The sequence below is a fragment of the Chiloscyllium punctatum genome, chromosome 26 (assembly GCF_047496795.1).
Source record: "Chiloscyllium punctatum isolate Juve2018m chromosome 26, sChiPun1.3, whole genome shotgun sequence".
NCBI lineage: Eukaryota > Metazoa > Chordata > Chondrichthyes > Orectolobiformes > Hemiscylliidae > Chiloscyllium > Chiloscyllium punctatum.
The window spans coordinates 1,971,580-1,996,391 of NC_092764.1; the positions used below are offsets into that span (position 1 = coordinate 1,971,580).

General features: G+C 44.5%; 1 protein-coding gene across 3 annotated transcripts in view; it reads right to left on the reverse strand.

Annotated features, from left to right (window-relative positions):
• Positions 1 to 18,397: 18,397 nt before the first annotated feature.
• The window catches only part of sntb2 (syntrophin, beta 2), a 69,241-nt gene continuing 62,826 nt past the window's right edge, over positions 18,398 to 24,812 (reverse strand). For all 3 annotated transcript variants that reach the window (XM_072595741.1, XM_072595740.1, XM_072595739.1), the window contains one exon: positions 18,398 to 22,853. In XM_072595741.1, the coding sequence (XP_072451842.1) occupies positions 22,681 to 22,853 (173 nt within the window). In that variant the 3' untranslated portion in view covers positions 18,398 to 22,680. The remainder of the gene's footprint in view (positions 22,854 to 24,812) is intronic.

Below are 24,812 nucleotides of genomic sequence, written 5' to 3' on the forward strand. Positions count from 1 at the left end.
AACCCAGGAACTGCTAACTGCTAGACCAAATGTTACATTGTAAATTCTCCAGTACTCTGTGTACTTGCTCAGTCCTTCAACTCTCTTAAAGGTACAGAATCCCTTACACCTTCATAACACAATGCAGAAGTTGAACCCATTCTGCCAATTTAAACAAAAACACCCAAAAAGGATTACCTCGCCTCATAATCAGTTAAAAATGTGTGAATGAAAGAAGATCCCCGATTTCCATTGATTAAATAAAAAGTAACAATTTATTTATTTAGCCATAAGAGTGACTAACTTATTAACCACCATCCCTTAGCTGATGACAATTCTATTAATATGCTGTTTCAATAACAATTAATAATAATGGCAAATTAGCACTTAATCTCTTCAAGTCCACACAGATGTTCTTCTCTTCGTCCTTTAGCCTTCCTTCCTCTTTACTTCTGGAACCTGCTGGATCATCTTAATTTTTGCTGCAAATATTTTTAGCTATCAAATGTCTTGGAACATTTTAAATAGATGGTGCCTCCTTCGAGATTTCTTTCAGAGCTTTTTATATTGGATGGGCAGTTAGCTCTGAGTAATTTTCAAAATGCCCTCCTTTATATGCTCGATTACTCCTACCATCTCATTGGTCTGATATTGTCAATTGAATCAAATTTAAATTCAATTAGTTTTTCATACAAAGCCACAAAGATGTACAGCATGGAAACAGACCCTTCGGTCCAACTCATCCATGCCAACCAGATATCCTAACCTAATCTAGTCCAATTTGCCAGCACTTGGCCTATATCCATCTTAACCCTTCCTAGGGCAGTAGGAGTGTAATTAAGAGGGAAATCAGGAGAGCAAAAATGGGACATGAGATAACTTTGGGATATAGAATTAAGGAGAATCCAAAGGGTTTGTACAAATACATTAAGCTCAAAAGGGTAACTAGGGAGAGAATAGGGCTCCTCAAAGATCAGCAAGGCGGCCTTTGTGTGGAGCTGCAGAAAACGGGGGAGATACTAAATGAGTATTTTGCATCAGTATTTACTGTGGAAAAGGACATGGAAGATATAGAATATGGGGAAATAGATGGTGACATCTTGAAAAATGTCCATATTACAAAGGAACAAGTGGCAGATGTCTTGAAACGCATAAAAGTGGATAAATCCCCAGGACCTAATCAAGTGTAACCTAGGACTCTGTGGGAAGCTAGGGAAGTGATTGCTGGGCCTCTTGCTGATATATGTGTATCATTGATAGTCACAGGTGAGGTGCCGGAAGACTGGAGGTTGGCTAACATGGTGCCATTATTTAAGAAAAGTGGTAAGAAAAAGCCAAGGAACTATAGATCGTTGAGCCTGACATCGGTGGTGGGCAAGTTGTTGGAGGGAATCCGGAGGGACGGGATTTACATGAATTTGGAAAGGTAAGGACTGATAAGGGATAGTTCAACGTGACATCATGTGTGGGAAATCATGTCTCACAAACTTGATTGAGTGTTTTGAAGAAGTAACAAAGAGGATTGATAAGGGCAGGAGGGGTAATGTGATCTGTATGAACTTCAGTAAGGCATTCGACAAGGTTCCCCATGGGAGACTAATTAGCAAGGTTAGACGTGGAGACCAGGAGGGTGCCGGGAAGCTAAGGAAACTGTTTAAATTCTTACCTTCAAAGCCAGCAGCCTTCTTCCTGTCCAGGAGCAGCAGGAGAAACAGAGGTGGTGGCATGGAGACCAGGAGTGTGCCGGATACGCAAGGACTTAATATGTATTTGGCAGCGGCAAAACCAGAGATACGACACGTGTAATATCTCCCTCCTGCTCCTCCTCCTCTAACCAGAAGAAAAAGACTCTGTACGGTAAGGCTTTTATTTTTTCTTGTTCTTTCTTTTCATATATTTAAGTGCATGGTTTGGTTTTAGTTAGTTGATATAAAGTTAAGGCTTATAATGGCAGGGGACCTTAGACCCATGGCATGTGCCTCTTGCTTAATGTGGGAGCTCAGGGACATGGCTGCCTAGCCTGGCTCTTACACTTGCAAGAAGTGTGTCCAGCTGCAGCTCCTGTTTGATCGCATGACGGTTCTGGAGCTGCGGATGGACTCACTGTGGAGTATCCGCGATGCTGAGGAGGTCATGGATAGCACGTTTAGTGAACTGGTCACACCGCAGGTTAGAGTTACTGTGGGAGACAGTGAATGGGTGACCAAAAGGCAGAAAAAGAGTAGGAAGGCAGTGCAGGTGTCCCCTGCAGTCATCTCCCTCCAAAACAGGTATATTGTTTTGAATACTGTTGGGTAGATGGCTCACCAGGGGAGGGCAGCAGTTGTCAGAAATCATGGCACCGTGGCAGGCACTGCTGTTCAGAAGGGCAGGAAAAAGACTCGTAGGACTGTGGTCATAGGGGATTCTATTGTGAGGGGAGTAGATAGGGGATCTGTGGCTGAAAACGGGACTCCCGGATGGTATGTTGCCTTCCTGGTGCTTGGGTCAGGGATGTCACCGATCGGCTGCAGAGCATTCTGAAAGGAGAGGGTGAATAGCCAGTTGTCTTGGTGCATATAGGCACCAACGATATTAGTAAAAACTGAGATGTACTCCTGAAAGCAGAATTCAGGGAGCTAGGAAAGAAGTTATAGAGGAGGACCTCAAAAGGTAGTGATCTCGGGATTATTACTTGTACCACGAGCTAGCCAGCGTAGAAATGAAAAAAAATAGGCAGGATGAACACGTGGCTTGAAGAATGGTGTAGGAGGGAGGGGTTCAGATTTTTTGGACATTGGGACCGGTTTTGGGGAAGGTGGGACTATTACAAAATGGACAGTCTACATCTGAACCAGACTGGAACCAATGTCCTTGGGGGAATTTTTGCTACTGCTGTTAGGGAGGTTTTAAACTAATGTGGCAGGGGACTGGGAACCAGAAAAGTAAACAAGTAGGCAGCGAGGTGGAGACTGGAGACTGTAAGGTTCATGAAGATAGCATTAATAAAGGGAAAAGTAGGCAGAGAGCAGATGAACACAAAATAACAGTGGCCTGAAGTGCATCTACTTTAATGTGAGGAGTATAGTGTGTAAGGCAGATGAACTTAGAGCTTGGATTGATGCCTGTGAGTATGACATTATTGCTATCACAGAGACTTGGTTGAAGGAAGGGCATCATGATTGGCAACTAAATGTTCCAGGATATAGACATTTCAGACAGGACGGAGGGAAGTAAAAGGAGGGGTGGGGGGGGGGGGGGTGTGATGGAGTTGCATTGCTGGTCAGGGATGATATCACAGCTGTGCTAAAGGAGGACACTATGGTGGTCTTGGATAGTGAGGCATTATGGGTGGAGCTGAGAAATCATAAGGGTGCAGTTACATTGTTGGGGCTGTTTTACAGGCCTCCCTACAGTGAGTGTGAGGTAGAAGAACAAATAGGTAAGCAGATTATGGAAAGATGTAGAGGCAATAGGATAGTGGTGATGGGAGATTTTAATTTTCCCAACATTGACTAGGATATACTTAGCATCAGAGGTCTGGATGGGGTAGAATTTGTAAGAAGCATCCAGGGGAGTCTTCTAGAGCAGTATGTCAAGAATCCAACAAGGGAAGGGGCCATCTTGGAGCTGGTACTGGGGAACGAGCCAGGACTGATGGTAGAAGTTGCGGTAGGAGATTTCTTTGGGAACAGTGACCACAATTCTGTAAGTTTTCGGACCAATCTCTTCTTTATCTACGAGTATTCTAAGGGAAGAGTACTAAATTGGGCCAAGACCAATTATATCAAAATTAGGCAGGCGCTTGGAAATGTGGATTGGACACAGCTATTTGAAGGGAAGTTCACATTTGAGATGTGGGAGGCTTTCAAAGATGGGTTAAAGATAGTGCAGGATAGGCATGTCCCATTGATGGCAAAGGATAGGAAGGGCAAGATTCATGAACTGCAGATGACAGGAGAAATCCTACGACTATTGATTGATAATTCCTTGTGACATCAAGAATTTAAGTGCTACGGGGAGAATACAGGTAAGTGGAGTTGAAATGTCCATCAGCCATGATTGAATGGCGGAGTGGACTTGATGGGCCGAATGGCCTTACTTCCGCTCCTATGTCTTATGGTCTTATGGACTAGCCAAGAGGAAAAGGGAAGTGTATTTAAGTTCCAGTCAGCTAAGAACATGCTTGCCTTCATTGGACATGGTATTGAGTATAAGAGCAGGCAAGACATGTTAACATTGTACAAGACATTGGTTCGGCCGCATTTAGAATACTGTGTACAGTTCTGGTTGCCACAGTATGTCAATAGTCTGACGGAGGAAGAGGCCATATTGGATCTGGTACTGGGGAGCAAGCCAGAACAGGTGGAAGTTTGATTAGTCTGGATCACGTTGACATAAGTAGGGAAGATGTGTTGGGTAGGCTCGAGGTTATTAAGGTGGACTAATCCCCAAGACCAGATGGGATCTATCCCAGGTTGCTGATGGAGGTGAGAGAAGAAATAGCTGGGGCTCCGACAGATATCTTTGTGGCATCCTTAAATAAAGGTGAGGTGCTGGAGGACTGGAAGGTTGCTCATGTTGTCCCCCTGAACAAGAAGGGTAATAGGGAAATTCCAGGTAACTACAGACCAGTGAGACTGACGTTAGTGGTCGGAAAGTTGCTGGAGAAGGTACTGAGGGATAGGATCTATTTATATTTAGAAAAGAATGCGCTTATCAGTGACAGGCAACATGGTTTTAATAGAATTCTTTGAGGAAGTCACCAAGTTGATTGATGAAGGAAGGGCTGTTGATGTCATATACATGGACTTTAGTAAGGCATTTGATAAGTTTCCCCATGGTAGACTAATGGAGAAAGTGAAGTCACATGGTGTGCAGGGTTTTCTAGCTAGGTGGATAAGGAACTGGTTAAGAAACAGGAGACAGAGAGTAGTAGTTGAAGAGAGTTTCTCGAAATTGAGAAAGGTGACTGGTGATGTTTCACAGGGATCAATCCTGGGGTCACTGTTGTTTAGATATACATAAATGATCTGGAAGAGGGCACTGTTGGTATGGTAAGCAAGTTTGCAGATAGAGTCAGAGATGTACAGCATGGGAACAAACGCTTCGGTCCAACCCATCCATGCCGACCAGATATCCTAACCCAATCTAGTCCCACCTGCCAGCACCCGGCCCACATCCCTCCAAACCCTTCCTATTCATATACCCATCCAAATGCCTCTTAAATGTTACAATTGTACCAGCCTCCACCACTTCCTCTGGCAGCTCATTCCATACATGAACCACCCTCTGCGTGAAAACGATCCCCCGTAAGTCTCTTTTATATCTTTCCCCTCTCACCCTAAACCTATGTCCTCTAGTTCTGGACTCCCAAACCCCAGGGAAACGACTTTGCCTATTTACCCTATCCATGCCCCTCATAATTTTGTAAACCTCTATAAGATCACCCCTCAGCCTCCGATGCTCGAGGGAAAACAGCCCCAGCCTGTTCAGCCTCTCCCTATAGCTCAAATACTCCAACCCTGGCAACATCCTTGTAAATCTTCTCTGAACCCTTTCAAGTTTCACAACATCCTTCCATTAGGAAGGAGACCAGAATTGCACGCAATATTCCAACAGTGGCCTAACCAATGTCCTGTACAGCCGCAACATGATCTCCCAACTCCTGTACTCAACACTCTGACCAATAAAGGAAAGCATACCAAACGCCTGCTTCACTATCCTATCTACCTGTGACTCCACATTCAAGGAGCTATAAACCTGCACTCCAAGGTCTCTTTGTTCAGCAACACTCCCTAGGACCTTACCATTAAGTGTATAAGATTTGCTTTCCCAAAATGCAACACTTCGCATTTATCTGAATTAAACTCAATCTGCCACGTCTCAGCCCATTGGCCCATCAGCCCATCAGGTCAAGATCCTGTTATAATCTGAGGTAACTGTCTTCGCTGTCCACTACACCTCCAATTTTGGTATCATCTGCAAACTTACTAACCGTACCTCTTATGCTCTCATCCAAATAATTTATGTAAATGACAAAAAGTAGAGGACCCAGCACCGATCCTTGTGGCACTCCACTGGTCACAGGCCTCCAGTCTGAAAAACAACCATCAGCCATCACCCTCTGTCTTCTACCTTTGAGCCAGTTCTGTATCCAAATGGCTAGTTCTCCCTGTATTCCATGGGATCTCACCTTGCTAATCATACTGCTCTGCCCTCATCAATTCTCTTTCTTACTTCTTCAAAAAACTCAATCAAGTTGTGAGACCTGTTGACTATCCCTAATCAGTCCTTGCCTTTTCAAATACATGTACTTCCTGTCCCTCAGGATTCCCTCAACAACTTGCCCACCACCAACGTCAGGCTCACTGGTCCATAGTTCCCTGACTTGTCCTTACCACCCTTCTTAAACAGTGGCACCACGTTTGCCAACCTCCAGTCTTCCGGCACCTCACCTGTGACTATCGATGATACAAATATCTCAGTAAGAGGCCCAGCAATCACTTCTCTAGCTTCCCACAGAGCTCTCGGGTACACCTGATCAGGTCCTGGGCATTTATCCACCTTTACCCGTTTCAAGACATCCAGCACTTCCTCCTCTGTAATCTGGACATTTTGCAAGATGTCACCATCTATTTCCCTACAGTCTATATCTTCCATATCCTTTTCCACAGTAAATACTGATGCAAAATATTCATTGAGTATCTCCCCCATTTTCTGTGGCTCCGCACAAACGCCGCCTTGTTGATCTTTGAGGGGCCCTATTCTCTCCAGAGTTACACTTTTGTCCTTAATGCATTTGTAAAAACTCTTTGGATTCTGCTTAATTCTATTTGCCAAAACTATCTCATGTCCCATTTTTGCCTTCCTGATTTTCTTCTTAAAGTATATTCCTACTGCCTTTATACTCTAAGGATTCACTTGATCTGTCCTGTCTATACCTGATATATGCTTCCTTCTTTTTCTTAACCAGACTCTCAATTTCTTTAGTTATCCCGCATTCCCCATACCTACCAGCCTTCCCTTTCACCCTGACAGGAATATACTTTCTCTGGATTCTCGTTATCTCATTTCTGAAGGCTTCCCATTTTCCTAACACTATGGCAGTCCCAGTGGATGTTTGGAAAGTTAAAATCTCCTACCATAACTACCCTATTATTCTTACAGATAGCTGACATCTCCTTACAAGTTTGTTTCTCAATTTCCCTCTGACCATTAGGGGGTCTATAATACAATCCCAATGAGGTGATCATCCCTTTCTTATTTCTCAATTCCACCCAAATAACTTCCCTGGATGCATTTCCGGGAATATCCTCCCTCAGCACAGCTGTAATGCTATCCCTTATCAAAAGGGCCACTCCCTCTCCTCTCTTGCCTCCATTTCTATCCTTCCTGTAGCATTTGTATCCTGGAACATTAATGACACAAAGATTGGTGGAGTAGCAGAAATCATAAGGGATTGTCAGAAAATACAGGAGGATATAGATAGACTGGAGAGTTGGGCAGAAAAGTGGCAGATCGATTTCAATCCAGATAAATGTGAGGTGATGCATTTAGGCAAGTCTAATTCTAGAGTGAAGGTAACTAGTTTTCTTTCCATTCTTTATTTTTCAATAGTCTCTTTGGAATTTAAAACAGTGGGAAAAGCGGATTAGGGCAGTTGAATGTTCCTCCTGCAGAATGTGGGAGGTAAGGGTCACCACTAGCTTGTGGTCACCACCTTGCTGACTTCATCTGCGGAAAGTGCACCCAACTTCAGCTCCTCGAAAATGGTGTTAGGAAACTGGAGCTGGAAGAACTGTGGATCAATTGGGAGGTGGAGGAGGTTATTGAGAGGAGTTACATGGAGGTAGTCACACCTCAGGTACAATAAAATGGCAAATGGGTTACAGTCGGGATGGAAGGGAACCAGCAGACAGTGCAGGGACCCCTATGGCCATTACCCTCAATAACAAGTATACCGTTTTGGATACTGTTGCGGGGAGTGACTTACCAGGAATAAGCCATGGGGTACGGGTCTCTGGCACAGACTCTGAACCTATTGCATTGAAGGGAAGGGGAGGGAGGAGTAAAGCATTAGTCATTGTGGAGTCCATAGTGAGAGGGACAGATAGGAGGTTCTGTGGGAACGAGAGAGACTCACGATTGATGTGTTGCCTCCCAGATGCCAGGATTCGTGATATCTCTGATTGTGTTTTCAGAATCATGGAGGAGGAGCAGCCCCAAAGTTGTGGTCCAGGTAAGCACCAATGACAGGAAGGAAGAGAGATGGGGATTTAAGGCAGAAATCCAGGGAGCTAGGATGGAAGTTTGGCGCTAGAATGAACAGTTTCTATCTCTGCTTTTTTGCCCGTGCCACGTGCTAGTGAGGTGAGGAACAGTGAAAGAGGGAGGAGTTGAACATGTGGTTACAGGGATGGTGCAGGATAGAGTTTATGGATTCCTGGATAATTGGGGCTCATTCTAAGGTAGGCGGGACCTCTACAAATATCCTGGGGTGGAAGTTTGCTAATGCTCTTCAGATGGGCTTAAACTAATTCAACAGTGTGATAGGAACCTAAATTGTAGTTTAAGTATAGAGGTGGTTGAGAGTAGGTAGGATAGTGAAGGCAGTGTTTGGTATTCTTTCGTTTCTTGGTCAGAGTATTGACTACAGGAGTTGGGAGGTCGTGTTGCGCTGTACACGACATTGGTTAGGCCACTGTTGGAATATTGCATGCAGTTCCTATTGGAAGGGTGTTATGAAATGTGAAAAGGTTCAGAAATGATTTACAAGGATGTTGCCAGGGTTGGAGGATTTGAGCTATAGGGAGAGGCTGAACAGGCTGGGGCTGTTATCCCTGGAACATTGGAGGCTGAGCGGTGACCTTATAGAGGTTTATAAAATTATGAAGGGTATGGATAGGATAAATAGACAAGGTCTTTTCCCTGGGGTGGGAGAGTCCAGAACTAGAGGACATAGGTTCAGGGTGAGAGGAGAAAGATATAAAAGAGACCTAAGGGGCAACATTTTAATGCAGAGAGTAGTGCATGTATGGAATGAGCTGCCAGAGGAAGTGGTGGAGGCTGGTACAATTACAGCACTTAAAAGGCATTTGGATGAGTATATGAACAGGAAGGGTTCGGAGGGATATGGGCCAGGTGCTGGCAGGTGGGACTAGATTGGGTTGGAATGTCTGGTTGGCATGGACGAGTTGGACCACAGGGCCTGTTTCCATGCTGTATACCTCTACGAATATAACCCCAACCTCACCATCGAACCAGTGGACAAAGGGGATGCAGTGGTAATTTGGTGCACTGACCTCTACACCGCTGAAGTCAGGCTCAACTTGAAGACACCTCCTCTTACCGCCCCCTCGACTATGATCCCACTCCCATCACCAAACCATCATCTCCCAGACCATGCACAACCTCACCTCAGGAGATCTCCCATCCACAGCTTCCAACCTCATAGTTCAGGAACCCCGCAACGCCCAATTCTACCTCCTACCCAAGATCCACACGTCTGACCTATGTCTCAGCCTGCTCCTGCCCCACCGAACGCATCTTCACCTACCTCAATACTGTCCAATTCCAACACCCCCCCCCCCCCCCCCCCCCAGGAACTCCCTATCTCCCCATACACGTTTGGGACACCACCCACGCCCTCAACTTCCTCCAAGACTTCTGTTTCCCCAGCCCCAAATGCCTCATCTTCACCATGGAAATCCAGTCTCTCTACACCTCCATCCACCATGACCACATCCTCCAAGCCCTCCATTTCTTCTCTCCTGGCATCCCCACCAGTACCCTTCCATTGACACTCTTATTTGTTTGTCCTCACCCTCAACAATTTCTCCTTTGAATCCTCCCACTTCCTCCAGGCGAAAGGGGTAGCCATGGGCACCCGCATAGGCCCCAGCTATGCCTGTCTCTTTGTCAGTTACGGAGAACAGTCCATATTGTGGTGTTACACCGGCACCACTCCCCACCTCTTCCTCCATTACATTGATGACTGCATCGGCGTCACCTCGTGCTCCCACGAGGAGGTTGAATAGCTCATCAATTTCACCAACACATTCCACCCCGACCTCAAAATCACCTGGACCATCGCTGACACCTCCCTCCCCTTCCTAGACCTCTCCACCTCTATCCACGAGGACTGATTCAACACTGACATTTTTTTTTTTACAAACCCAACTCACACAGCTACCTGGATTACACCTCCTCCCACCCTACCTCCTGCAAAAATGTTATCCTGTATTCCCAATTCTTCCGCCTCTGCCGTATCTGCTCCCAGGAGGACCAGTTCCACCACAGAACACCCAGATGGCCTCCTTCTTTAAAGACCGAAATTTCCCCTCTCAATCTCCCCTCCTGCACCTCCGCCCTCCAATCCCACCCCTCCAACTGCAACAAGGACAGAACCCCGTGATCCTCACCTTTCTCCCCACCAACCTCCGCATAAACCGCATCATCTGCCAATATTTCCGCCACCTCCAAACGGACCCCACCACCAGGGATATATTTCCCTCCCTACCCCTTTCTGTTTTCTGCAAAGACTGTTACCTCCGTGATTACTTGGTCAGGTCCATGCCCCCTAACAAGCCACCCTCCCCTCCTGGCACCTTCCCCTGCCACCGCAGGAATTGCAAAACCTCCGCCTACACCTCACCCCATACCTCCATCCAAGGCCCCAAAGGAGTGTTCCACATCACGTCATTTATTGTATCCGTTGACACCTGCACCAATCAACCTTAACACCGCCGTGGTTGAACATTTCAACTCTTCCTCCCACTCTGCCCACATGCAGGTCCTGGGCCCCCTCCATTGCCACTCTCTCACCACCCAATACCTGGAGGAAGAATGCCTTATCTTCTGCATCACGACCCTTCAACCCCAAGGCATCAATGTGGACTTCACCAATTTCCTCTTTTCCCTTTCCCCACCTTACCCCTGCTTCCAGTGCAGCACCATCCTCTTGACCTGTCCCATCTGTCAATCTTCCTTCCCACCTACCCGCTCAACCCTTCTCTCCGACCTATCACCTTCATCCCCACTGCCATCCACCTACTGCACTCTTAGCTACCTTGTCCCCAGCCCCATCACCCCTCCCATTTATCTCTCCACCCCAGAGACTCCCACAGCCTCATTCCTGATGAAGGGCTTCAGCCCGAAACGTCAATTCTCCTGCTCCTCTGATGCTGCCTGACCTGCTGTGCTTATCCAGCACCACACTCTCTACTCTGATCTCCAGCATCTGCAGACCGCTCTTTCTCCCAACTCCTGCACTCAATACGCTGACCAATAAAGGGAAGCATACCAAGTACCGCCTTCACTATCCTATCTACTTGCGACTCTACTTTCAAGGAGCTATGAACCTGCACTCCAAGGTCTCTTTGTTCAGCAACACTCCCTAGGACCTTACCATTAAGTCCTGCTAAGATTTGCTTTCCCAAAATGCAGCATCTCGCATTTATCTAAATTAAACTTCATCTGCCACTCCACAGCCCATTGGCCCATCAGGTCAAGATCCCGTTGTAAACTCATGTAACCTTCTTCACTGTCCACTACACCTCCAATTTTGGTGTCATCTGCAAACTTACTAACCATACCTCTTAAGCTCACATCCAAATCATTTATATAAATGATGAAAAGTAGTGGACCCTGCATCGATCCTTGTGGCACTCCACTTGTCACAGGCCTCCAGTCTGAAAAATAACCCTCCACCACCACCCTCTGTCTTCTACCTTTGAGCCAGTTCTGTATTCAAATTGCTAGTTCTCCCTGTATTCCATGAAATTAACTTTGCCAACCAGTCTGCCATGGGGAACCTTGTCAAATACCTTACTGAAGTCCATATAGATCGCATCTACCACTTTGCCCTCATCAATCCTCTTTGTTACTACTTCAAAAAACTCAAGTTGAGTTTGAGACACATGATTTCCCACGCACAAAGCCATGTTGACTATCCCTAATCAGTCCTTGCCTTTCCAAATACATGTAAATCTTGCCCCTCAGAATTCCCTCCAACAACTTGCCCACCACCGAATCAGACTCACCGTTCTAAAGTTCCCTGGCTTGTCCTTACCATCTTTCTTAAATAGTGGCACAAGTTAGCCAACCTCCAGTCTTCCAGCACCTCACCTGTGACTATCGATGATATAAATATCTCAGCAATGGGGCCAGCAATCACTTCCCTAGCTTCCCAGAGTTGGTCAGAGAGTAACTACCACTGAGACAGAAACTCCTGGAGATCTAACATCTTGCTGTCCAAGAGATTGGGAAACACCATTAAAAGGACCTTTCCATATGAAACATACTCACACTAAAAAGAAAGATGACAACTCAGGGAGATCCTCAGCCAGTAGAGGAAAGACACAGAAGATGACAGTGGCTGTGCGGTCTTGAAATTAAGTTGATGTAATTTTAATGTGCTTTATTGGAACAGCATGTTGTTATAGAGCTTGAGGCAGATAATAAGCAATTAAGAGAAAGGGGGGAGGCGTAGAGTTGTGAATAGTTGTTTAATGTTGACTTTAGAGTTTAAAAAATAAATTGATGGTATTTTCTTTAAACAGTGGAATTTGAGAGTTCAGTCACTCGTATTTGAATAAATTATGAGGGGAGGTGAGCCTTTGAGTGCTTAATTAACAGAGGGATTCACCCATGTCGTACCAATAGGGAATGCTGTATCTAAATTGCAAACTTGTAAAACGTGTGTTGGCTGTAAGACAATTAGATCACCAACACAATGTTATTTATATTGTGCAATTTTGTATATAGCGGGGTCGCACAGGAACATGACTATTACATTATAGAAAAAATGACTGTACTTGGACATTCATAGAACAATAAAGCGCAGAACAGGCCCTTCAGCCCTCGATGTTGCGCTGACTTTTGAACTAATTTAAACCCATCCCCCTACACTATCCCATCACCCATGTGCTTATCCAAGGATTGTTTAAATGTCCCTAATGTGGTTGAGTTAACTACATTGGCAGGCAGGACAGTCCATGCCTTTATCACTCTGAGTAAAGAACTTGCCTTTGACATCTGTCTTAAATCTATCACCTCTCAATTTGCAGCAGTGCCCCCTCGTACAAGCACGTCGTCATCCTAGGAAAAAGACACTGTCTAGTAGAAAGTGAGGACTGCAGATGCTGGAGATCAGAGCTGAAAATGTGTTGCTGGAAAAGCGCAGCAGGTCAGGCAGCATCCAAGGAGGAGAATTGACATTTCAGGCATGAGCCCTTTTTCAGGAATGAGGAAAGTGTGCTAAGCAGGCTAAGATAAAAGGAGGGACTTGGGGGAGGGGCGTTGGAAATGCGATAGGTGGAAGGAGGTTAGGGTGAGGGTGATAGGGCGGAGTGGGGGTGGGGGCGGGGGCGGAGAGGTCAGGAAGATTATTGCAGGTTAGGAAGGTGATGCTGAGTTCAAGGGTTGGGACTGAGACAAGGTGGGGGGAGGGGAAATTAGGAAACTGGAGAAATCCGAGTTCATCCCTTGTGGTTGGAGAGTCCCTAGGCGGAAGATGAGGCATTCTTCCTCCAACCGTCGTGTTGCTATGGTCTGGCGATGGAGGAGTCCAAGTACCTGCATGTCCTTGGTGGAGTGGGAGGGGGAATTGAAGTGTTGAGCCACGGGGTGGTTGGGTTGGTTGGTCCAGGTGTCCCAGAGGTTTCTCTGAAACGTTCCGCAAGTAGGCGGCCTGTCTCCCCAATATAGAGGAGGCCACATCGGGCGCAGCCACAAATTCACCTGCACCTCCACACACATTATCAACTGCATCACCTGATGAAGGAGTGTCACACTCCGAAAGCTAGTGTGCTTCCAATTAAACCTGTTGGACTATAACCTGGTGTTGTGTGATTTTTAACTTTGTACACCCCAGTCCATCACCGGCATCTCCAAATCTGATCATCTTGCAAGCCTCCATCAAATCCCCTCTTAGCCTCTTCTCTCCAATGAGAACAGACCCAAGTCTCTCAGCCTTTCTTCATAAGACCTTCCCTCCAGATCAGGCAACATCCTGGTAAATCTCCTCCGCACCTTTTTCAATGCTTCCACATCCTTCCTGTAATGGGACAACTAGAACTGCATACAATACTCCAAATGAGGCCGCACCAGCGTTTTGTATAGTTGCAGCATGATATTGCGGCTCTGGAACTCAATCCCTCAACCAATAAAACCTAACACACTGTATGCCTTCTTAACAGCACCATCAACCTGGGTGGCAACTTTTAGGGATCTTATGTACATGGACACCAAGATCCCTCTGCACATCTACACTACCAAGAATATTTCCATTGACCCAGTATTCTACTTTCCTGTTATTCTTCCCAAAGTGAATCACCTCACATTTATCTGCATTGAACTCCATTTGCCACCTCTCAGCCCAATTCTGTAGTTTATCCAAGTCTCCCTTCAACATTCTTCCACACTGTCCACCATTCCAGAAGGCTTTTGACAAGATCCTACGTAAGGGATCAATGTGTAAAATTAAAGCTCATGGGATTGGGTGTCTTCTGAGAGGGACAGAAAACTGATTAGCAGATAGAAAACAAAGACTAGGAATAAATGGGTCTTTTTCCAATTGGCAGGAAATATTGGGATACTGCAGAGACCAATGCTAGGTACTTCCCAGTGTTTTACAGTTGATTATGTTTTCTCTTGCCTTGTTTGTCCTGCTCAAGTGCATTACTTAACATTTATCCCAATTGACTTCCATCAGCCACTGATCAACCCATCTGTCCAGCCTGTCTACATTCTCTTGTAATCTAAGGCTATCCTCACTATTTACAACCCACAATTTTTATATTGTCTGCCCCTGGTATTTCACCTCTTCAATAAGGGAAGTAGGTCTTCCTTGTCCACGACATCCAAGTCCCTCATTATATTGTACATCATAAAGAATCAGTTATAACTTTATATAAGATCATAATGTGCAAGAGTTGGTCACAAGATCCTAAGATTTAGGAGTATGTTATTTGGCCCTTTGAATCTGCTGTACCATTCAAGATGATCATGGCTGATCTGGTTAGGTCTTAACCTCATCTGTCATAGAGTCATACAGCATGGAAACAGACCCTTCGGTCCAATTCGTCCATGCCGACCAGATATCCCAACCCAATCTAGGTCCACCTGCCAGCACCTGGCCCATATCCCTCCAAATCCTTCCTATTCATATACCTATCCAGATGCCTTTTAAATGTTGAAATTGTACCAGCCTCCACCACTTCCTCTGGCAGCTCATTCCAGACATTTACCACTCTCTGCCTGAAAAAGTTGTCCTTTAGGTCTCTTTTATCTTTCCCCTCTCACCCTAAACCCTCTAGTTCTGGACTCCCTGTCCATCCCCACATAATCCTTGAATGCCTTATCAATAAAATAATCTGTGTTAGACTTATGATATATCTTCCACTGCTCTCTGGGAAGAGAATCCCAAAGACTAATGGCTGAGTAAATTTCTCATCATCTGCATCTTAAAATGTGATATTTCTCAATTTTAAACTGTGGCTAATTCTAAATCCCTCATGACAGAAAACATCCTGCCAGTACTTACCCCGTCAATCCCTTCAGAATCTTATTTCAGTGAAACCATCCGGTTAACCAATGCCTTTTCAGAAAACTGTCAAGCCACATGCATCCAGACCCACAACTACGTACTTGACTTACAACTGGCCTCCGAAATGGTCTAGGAAGACACTGTATCAAATTGCTACAAAATCTAAATAGAGCACCTGCATTGACTTAGACAGTGGAAACACATTGACAGGTTTGCGTGTACTAATCATTCAATTATTTTCCTAATATCTGGGAGCAAGAGCCAAAATTGGGAGAGTTGTCTCACTGACTAGTCAAGCAACATCACAGAATTATACAATACAGAACAGGGCCGACAGCCCATCAGGTCTGTACCAACAAAAGTACACTAGTATCTACACAAGGTCCACTTTCCCACACTAGGTGCATCGTCTTCAATATTATGATACTAAGTGTTCATCCTAACACGATTAGATTAGATTCCCTACAGTGTGGAAACAGGCCCTTTGGACCAACAAGTCCACACCGACCCTCCAAAGAGTAACCCATCCAGATCCATTTCCCTCTGACTAATGCACCGAACACTATGGGCAATTTAGCATGGCCAATTCACCTGACCTGCACATCTTTGGACTGTGGGAGGAAACCGGAGCACCCGGAGGAAATCCATGCAGACATGGGGAGAATGTATGTGTGGAGTTTGCACAGTCACCCGAGGCTCGAATCGAACCTGGGACCTTGGTGCTGTGAGGCAGCAGTGCTAACCAATGAGCCACTGTGCTGCCCCTATTAGATTAGATTCCCTAGTCATCCTCATGGAATCACATCTTACAAACAATGCCCCAACACCTTGATCGCCATCTCTGGATATGCCCTATCTAGACTAACTGGATGCAGAGATACTGTTTCCCTGGTCAGGGATGAGTCAATAACAAGGGTTGTTATCTCAAACTTTAGGGTAAGCTACTTAGGAGAGATAGGAGAAGAAATTTCATCACAGAGTGGTGAACCTATGGAATTCTCTACCACAGAAGGCTGTGGAGAGCAAGTCACTGAATAGGTTTTAAAATGGAGTAGATTTCTTGAGGCAAAGGTGTCAGAGGTATAGGGAGACAGCTGTCTTTGGTGGCAATCACTTGCTAATGAGTACAATTGTTCAACTAGAAAATTCCAAAGTCACTATTCATGGGTTGTTTTTCCTCTAAGTAGACACCATATCTGGGATGTTTTTTAAAATGTGGGAGTGCTATGGCACACTGTTCTTGAGAGAAAGTGGATCCAGTTCCAGTGGAAAGAAATAACTGATGACTAGGGATTTGTCACTGTTACAGCCTCCATCCACCAGTGCAACTGGCTGGTTCCTCCCTCTGACCTTATCATGGATGGGGCTACCATTAGAATTCATGACGACAGAATACTCAAGTCTCTTCACCACAGCAAGGTGGCAACCAAAGAAAAGGAGGAGGGGATTATAGTACCGAGATTATGATGTAGAATAATAACTGAATGGCCTACTCCTATCTGTTAGATAAGGCAGGTAGACCATTTAGGACAGGGATGAGGAGAAACATCTTCACCCAGAGAGTGGTGGCTGTGTGGAATGCTCTGCCCCACAGGGCAGTGGAGGCCCAGTCTTTGGATTCATTTAAGAAAGAGTTGGATAGAGCTCTCAAGGATAGTGGAATCAAGAGTTATGGAGATAAGGCAGGAACAGGATACTAATTAAGGATGATCAGCCATGATCATATTGAATGGTCGCGCAGACTCGAAGGGCAGAATGGCCTACTCCTGCACCTATTGTCTATTGAATAGGGTGCAATGCCTTGTCTAACTCAACAGATCCCCCTCACTTTGGCTCCATTAAACTTGCATTCTTCCCAATTGGAGTCACTGTTACATACTTATTACTCATCCCCTCTGAAACCGAACCCTCATTGCCTTTTCACTGTGTTTCACAAACAGCTGATCACTTCATTTTAACATTTAATAGAGACATATAGCACAGAAGAGACCATTCATCTGAAGCTTTGGGGGAGGGGGGGGCGAGGGGGCATTTATCCTAGACTGTTCTGTGTTAAACTACCTTCACTAATCTCCCTTTCTTGTACTTGGTCCAATGCCTTGAGTATTGTGACATTTCTAGTGCTCATCCAAGTATTTTTTTTATGGCTTCTAAATCACAATGTTCCATCAATCCATATCCATGGGGCTACCAATGACCAAAAATTAATTCATCCAGCCATGACACATAGCACTACACGAGGTCAGAGACAGTCAATTTTGTGGCAAATAACTCATCTTCTGACTCCCCAAAGCTAATCCAACATCTACAAGATTATAAACATTTGGAAAATTAAAGTTACTTTCCACTTACTTGGATGAGTGCATCTCCAGCTTGAATAACACTCAAGAGGCTCAGTGTCCTTTGGACCAAAACAGCCTCTTCGATTGGCATTATATCTACCACATTCAATATTCACCCCTGCTGGTGCACAGTGGCTGCAATTGTGTAACACAGAAGAGCACACCAAGGTTCCTTCTACAATACCTTCGAAACTACAACCCCTAGCAGGTAAAGGACAAAAGCAACAGATGCATGGGAACTGCAAGTACTCTTCCAAACCACACACCAACCTGACAGGGAATTATGATGTAATTCATCATTGTTGCAAGTTAAAATCATGGAACACTCGACAACACATTGGGATGCACTTACACCATGCTGACCAGAGTGGTTCAAGGCAGCATCACACTGCTACGTTAAGGTCAGTTATGAAGAGACATTTCTGGTCTTGCCAGTGACACCAACTTCCCATGAAAAGTAAGGGGCAAAGTCTTACCATTCCTTTCCCCATCAACTGAGACTCTCATCATACCCAAAATTTGTAAAAATCATGAATACAGCACAAAGTAAAATGAATAATTTTATTCTTACACATGTACACAGCATTACCACTGCAGATCCAGTATAGATACAATCCTTTGTCTATAATACAAGTAGGTGAATGCCCAAGGAGAGCTTGCCTCAGTGGAGTTTCACACCCATTTACTTTGGTATTTCAATGATTAAAGGGAATTGCTAGCAATCAATTACAAAAATAGAACTTAACTGGCAATTAAGAGAATGTACCTCAAAGCTCAGGAGTTGATTACATCTCTACTAAATATGAAGGCTTTTAATCAAACAGACCTGACTAAACACAGTGTTAGGACAAAGCAACCTTTTCCCAGGGCTACTGTTCAATTTTGAGCTCTCTAACCAGACATGTTTTTGAAATGCTGTGGAACCTTTGGCTCGCTTATAGGTGCTGTTTAGCTGCAAATTGGGACAGTTATCAGGTGCCATTGTTATTTTTTTGTTAGCGCACAGGGATCTGGTTGTCTTTATCCATTCAGCAATGCACGCTTGCTGATATATTCATTTACAATGAACACATTTCAAAGTAGTAGTTTACGGTCTCAACTGAAAATTACTATTTTGCAAATCTATTGGCTTGAGCTCAATTTCTGCAGCAAACAGTACAAGTGAGGCTGGGTTAGTTACCTGAGTAATAAAAGCAAAATATTGCAGATGCTGCAAATATTGATGAGAAAGAAGAAAATAGTAGGAAAAACAACTCTGGCAGCTTCTGCGGGAAAACAGTTAATGTTGAGTCCAAAACGACTCTTCAGAATTTTTGTTAACTGTTTCTTTCTTTATAGAAGTTGCCAGACCTACTTAGTTTTGCCGGGAGAAAGTGAGGACTGCAGATGCTGGAGATCCGAGCTGAAAATGTGTTGCTGGAAAAGCACAGATCATTCCTGAAGAAGGGCTCATGCCCGAAACGTCGATTCTCCTGCTCCTTGGATGTGTTGCGCTTTTCCAGCAACACATTTTCAGTACTTAGTTTTGCCACTGAGTTTTTGGTTTAGTTACCGAAGCAAAAGGTGATTGGACAAGAAGAAATCAAATTGTTCAATGACAGCAATGAACAGTTTGAGCATGAGTTGCAGATCAGGAGATGTGTAAAGTGCAGTGTTTTTGTAGTGTTAACCATGATACAAATCAGCCCTTGTACTGGAAGGTGCTGGATTGAGGGTGCGATCCGGAGGCTTCTACCTCGGTACAGGTTGGAATTTACATTCAATATTAGGCTTATTTTTTCAATGAAAGATCAAACCCTATGTTTTCTTCCAATTCTACTAAGAATACTGCAAATTTAAAATGAACAAAAATCAGGGTAAACGCCCAAGGCAATCAAGCAGCAAATCTAAAATAGATTTTCCCCATTAAGTACGTAAGCTAGACTTTTAAAACTACACATGTACATTGGACACAGCGTAACATGCAAGGGAAGGTATGCAACTTGAATGTGACTCATTCATACTTCCAGTCCACTGAATCCAAAAATATGGTGAGATCAGTCAGGGTAAATATCCTTCAAGTTCAATTTTGTAAGTAAAATGGCAAAACTGGTCTTTCTTGCAGAATCAAATGACTTTGCTAAAAGATCCTCAAGCAATCCCATAGATATGTACTCTCCCACCCTCTCCCTACCCATCCTTGGGTTCTATCCCATTGTCCAAAGAGAACACCCAACCTGTCTTCAGGCTCCCATGGCCTTTACTGTAATACTGGATGGTAATTGAGTTGCTTAACATATAAGGAACATTTGAGGACTCAGACTATACTCAATACTGTTTAGATGGATTGGGGAGGGAAAGGGGGACAGGAATCTGATTGAAACTAACTGAATACTGAATGGCCTGGGCAGAGTGGACATTGGGAAGATCCTTCCATTGGCAGGAGAGAAGAGGACCTGAGGGCACAGTCTTAGAGTAAAGGGAAGACCCTTTAGAATGGATAAGGAGAAACTTCTTCAGCCAGAAAGTGCTGAATCTGTGGAACTCATTGTCACAAAAGGCTGGGGAGGCCAGGTCATTGAATATATTTTAAAAAAAGATAGATAGATAAGTTCTTGATTGCCAAAGGGATAAAAGTTTAAGGGGAGAAAGCAGGAAATTGAGGTGGAGAAACCTATCAGCCGTGGTTGAATGGCAGAGCAGACTTGATGGACTGAATGGCCTAATTTCTGCTTCTATGTCTTATGGTGCACAGTCAGGATTTAAGACTTTGAATTGTAGCTGAATTGCTAAACCTGCAGACTTGCATATTCTACAACATGGCTTAAAAATGGTCAGAAAACCAAGCATGGATGCAATTTCTTAGGATCCAGCATTATGCACAGAATGTACAACCCTTAAGTCTCCAGTAGTCAGCATAACTTGCCATTTAGTTTCAGTTAAAAAAAAACTGAGCAATATGAGCTCAAGATTGGATTCAAAATTCTTCTTTTAGAAATGGAACCTTTAGATTACAGAACTAACCATTCAGTCCATTTAATCTTGATTCTGCAGTGCTATTTATAAAAAGCACAAATATACCTGAAAGCATACAGCAGGATTCAAAAGCTTCATTCCATTACATTCAGTAACAAAGCACCAGGCTCTTCTCCCACTGGGCCAAGACATTGTACACAGATTAAATGTCCTTCAATTATATACAGTCCTCGCTTACAGACAGCCTCAAGCACAGAACTATTTTATATTCAGAATAGAATCTCTACAGTGTGAAAACTGGCCATTCGGCCCATCAGGTCCATATTGACCTCTGAAGAGCATCGCAGCCAGATCCACCCCACTACTTTCTCCCTGTAACTCCACATTTCCCATGGCTTATCCATGATCCTGCACATCCGTGAACACTATGGGCAATTTAGCATGGCCAATCTACCTAACCTGCACATTGTTGGTCTGTGGGAGAAAACTGGAGCAGACACGGGAAGAATGATTAGATTCCCTTCGGTATGGAAACAGGCCCTTTGGCCCAACAAGTCCACACCAACCTTCTGAACAGTAACCCACCCAGACCCATTCCCCGACCCTACATTTATCCCTGACTAATGCACCTATCACTATGGGCAATTTAGCATGGCCAATTCACCTAATCTGCACATCTTTGGATTGTGGGAGGAAACTAGAGCACCCAGAAGAAACCCAAGCAGACACAGGGAGAATGTGCAAACTCCACACAGACAGTTGCCTGAGGCTGGAATTGAACTCAGGTCTCTGGCGCAGTGAGGCAGCAGTGCTAACCACTGTGCCACCATGCCGCCCACTAGGTAGGGAGGGTTACCATTATATCATAGATACTATTTGCATCTTTGACCCATCAATATTTGGTATTGTGGAAAAGCAGCTATTGGCCATCCACACCATGGCAAAGAGCTAGTCACAAGCAGAGATTGTAGTCAGAAAAAGAGGGGAAGTTTGTAGAAGATATTAATAGTGTTGCAGATGTGGGTTTATTTTTAAAATGGGTGTAAAGGCTTTCTCGCCCAACCCAGTGGGCAGAATAGCCTGCACAACTGTTTCATGTCTCTCCCACTATATTCATTTTCAATGGCCAAAATTGGCTAGCGGACTTATGAGACCATGCCTTCTACATTGTGACAGTACAGAGAGTCCAGGCACATTTCTAAGTATGTAAATGTAAGGAAACATGGAGGCTCAAGGCTGCCTGAGTAATTTCACCGTTTTACTCAATGTGTAGATAAAAACAAGTTCTTTTGGATGTTTATGTCCTCTCAGTCAGCCTGCCAACCAGTTCACATTACATCTAGATTTCATAACAGCTGGGTCCTGAAGCTGCTAAACAACATTTGCAGCATGCTGAAACTAAGCTAAAGAATCAAAGTTTAAGAATTATCCAAAAGACCTTCACTCCCAGTACTTTAGCACAAAGTTTTAGAATAGCATAATTAAAGGAACAGTTTCAGGTCACTTACCTAGTTTGCTGGTTTCAGTCCTCCTGTTCCAACTGCAAAAGTGGGGGGGAATGCTGCCCCAGGATTGGAAGATATTACACCAATTACAGGAATAACACCAGAACCAGCTAGCATCATTTGTTACCAAGATCTTTTAAATCAAATTACAAAACTATATGCTCCAAAGTTAAAACTGTTATCTTCACAGTAAAAACAATTATAAAAAATTGTGAAGTTCCGGAATAATAAAAAGGCACATTTGGCAACAAACAGCAATATTGGGAGATCTTTGTTTCACAATGTGATGCTGAATAACATACATTAGATTCTTCCCATTCTAACAAGAGCTCTGGCCTCCCACCAGGCCTGATCTTTTTGCTTTTGCAGGTTACATTTTCCAAGATGCAGCAATGGTCTTTGGTTTTGATGAATGCATGAATCCAAAGATTTTTCCTGGCACTTCATTCTTCACACTAGCAGTCCCATCCGGGTCACTTTGGCTGAGAGAAAGGAATGTATAACAAAGACAGCAGGCTTCGGACACGAATGCAAATCCAGATGCTGGAAAAGATAGAAAATTGTGGGATATCTACAGAAAACAGCAAAGACTGAAATCTACAAGAAAGCAAGAAAGTAGGGTGGAGAATGATCAATACAATTACAAAACTGTGTAACATGTACAAGCTATTTCAGCCCAATCACTCCATACTGGCATTAATGCTCGATCTAAGCCTCCTTCCACTTTTCCCACTTTGCAGAGAACATCGAAACGTACAGAACAGGCCCTTCGGCCCATGATGCTGTGCCGAGGATTAGTCCTAATCTAAAATAAAATAACCTAACCTACACACCCCTCGACTCACTGCTGTCCATGTGCATGTCCAGCAGTCACTTAAATGTCCCTAAAGACTCTGCTTCCACCACCACCACTGACAACGCATTCCATGCATTCACAACTCTCTGCGTAAAGAACCTTCCTCTGACGTCTCCTCTATACATTCCTCCTAATATCTTAAAACTGTGACCCCTTGTGCCAGTCAATCCTGCCCTGGGGAAACGTCTCCGGCTATTGACTCTATCCCTGCCTCTCATTATTTTGGATACCTCAATCAGGTCACTTTTCTTTCTCTTTCTCTCCAGAAAGACAAGTCTGAGCTTACTCAACCTTTCTTCGTAAGACAAGCTCTCCAGTCCAGGCAGCATCTTGGTAAACCTTCTTTGCACCCTCTCCAAAGCCTCCATGTGTTTCCTATAATAGTGATGAGAACTGGACACAATGTTCCAAGTGTGGCCTCACCAGGGACTTGGAGAGCTGCAGCAAAACTTCGGGACTCTTAAACTCGATCACCCTGTTAATGAAGCCCAGAACACCATATGCTTTCTTAACAACCCTATCCACTTGGGTGGCAACTTTGAGGGATCTATGTACCTGCACACCCAGATCCCTCTGTTCCTCCACACTGCCAAGAATCCGGTCTTTAATCCTATATTCAGCATTCGAGTTAGACCTCCCAAAATGCATCACTTTGCATTTATCCAGGTTGAACTCCATCTGCCATTTCTCAGCCCAGCTCTGCATCCTGCCTATGTCACGCTGTAGCCTGCAGTAGCCCTCTATACAATTAACGGCACCTTGAACCTTTGTGTCATTGCCAAATTTACTAACCCACCCCTCAACCTCCTCATCCAAATAATTTACAAAAACTACAAAGAACAGAGGCCCAAGAACAGAGCCCTGCAGGACCCCACTCAATACTGTCCTCCAGGCAGAATACTTTCCATCTTACAACCACTCTCTGCCTTCGGTCAGCCAACCAATTCCGAATCCAGACAGCCAAATCTCCCCGCTCCCATACCTCCTGACTTTATGAATGAGCCTACCATGGGGAACCTTTTCAAATGCCTTGCTGGAGTCCATATACACCACATCCACTGCTCGACCTTCGTCGACCTGTCTTGTCACCTCCTCAAAGAACTCAATAAGGTTTGTGAGACATGACTTGTCCCTCACAAAGTCATGCTGACTGCCTTTAATCATGCTATGCTTTTCCAATTAGTCATAAATCCTATCCTCAGAATTCTTCCCACAACCTTGCTGACCACAGATAGAAGACTGACTGGTCTATAATTGCCAGGGATTTCCCTATTACCCTTCTTGAAAAGAGGAACAACATTCTCCTCCCACCAATCCTCTGGTACTACTCCAGTGGAGAGTGAGGAAGCAAAGATCTTCGCCAGCAGTTTAGAAACCTCCTTTCTCGCTTCCCAGAGCAACCTAGGATAAATCTGATCTGGCCCTAGGGATTTATCAATCTTAATGTTTGCCAAAATTTTCAGCACATCAGCTTCATCAGTCTGGATCTGTTCAAGCCTGTATCCCAGCTCCTCAAAGTTCTCATTCACAACAAGGTCCCTTTCCTCAGTGAAAACCGCAGCAAAAAACTAATTTAGGGCTTCCCCTTTCTGCTCAGACTCCACACACAACTTCCCTACACTATCCCTGACCGGCCCTACCTTCTC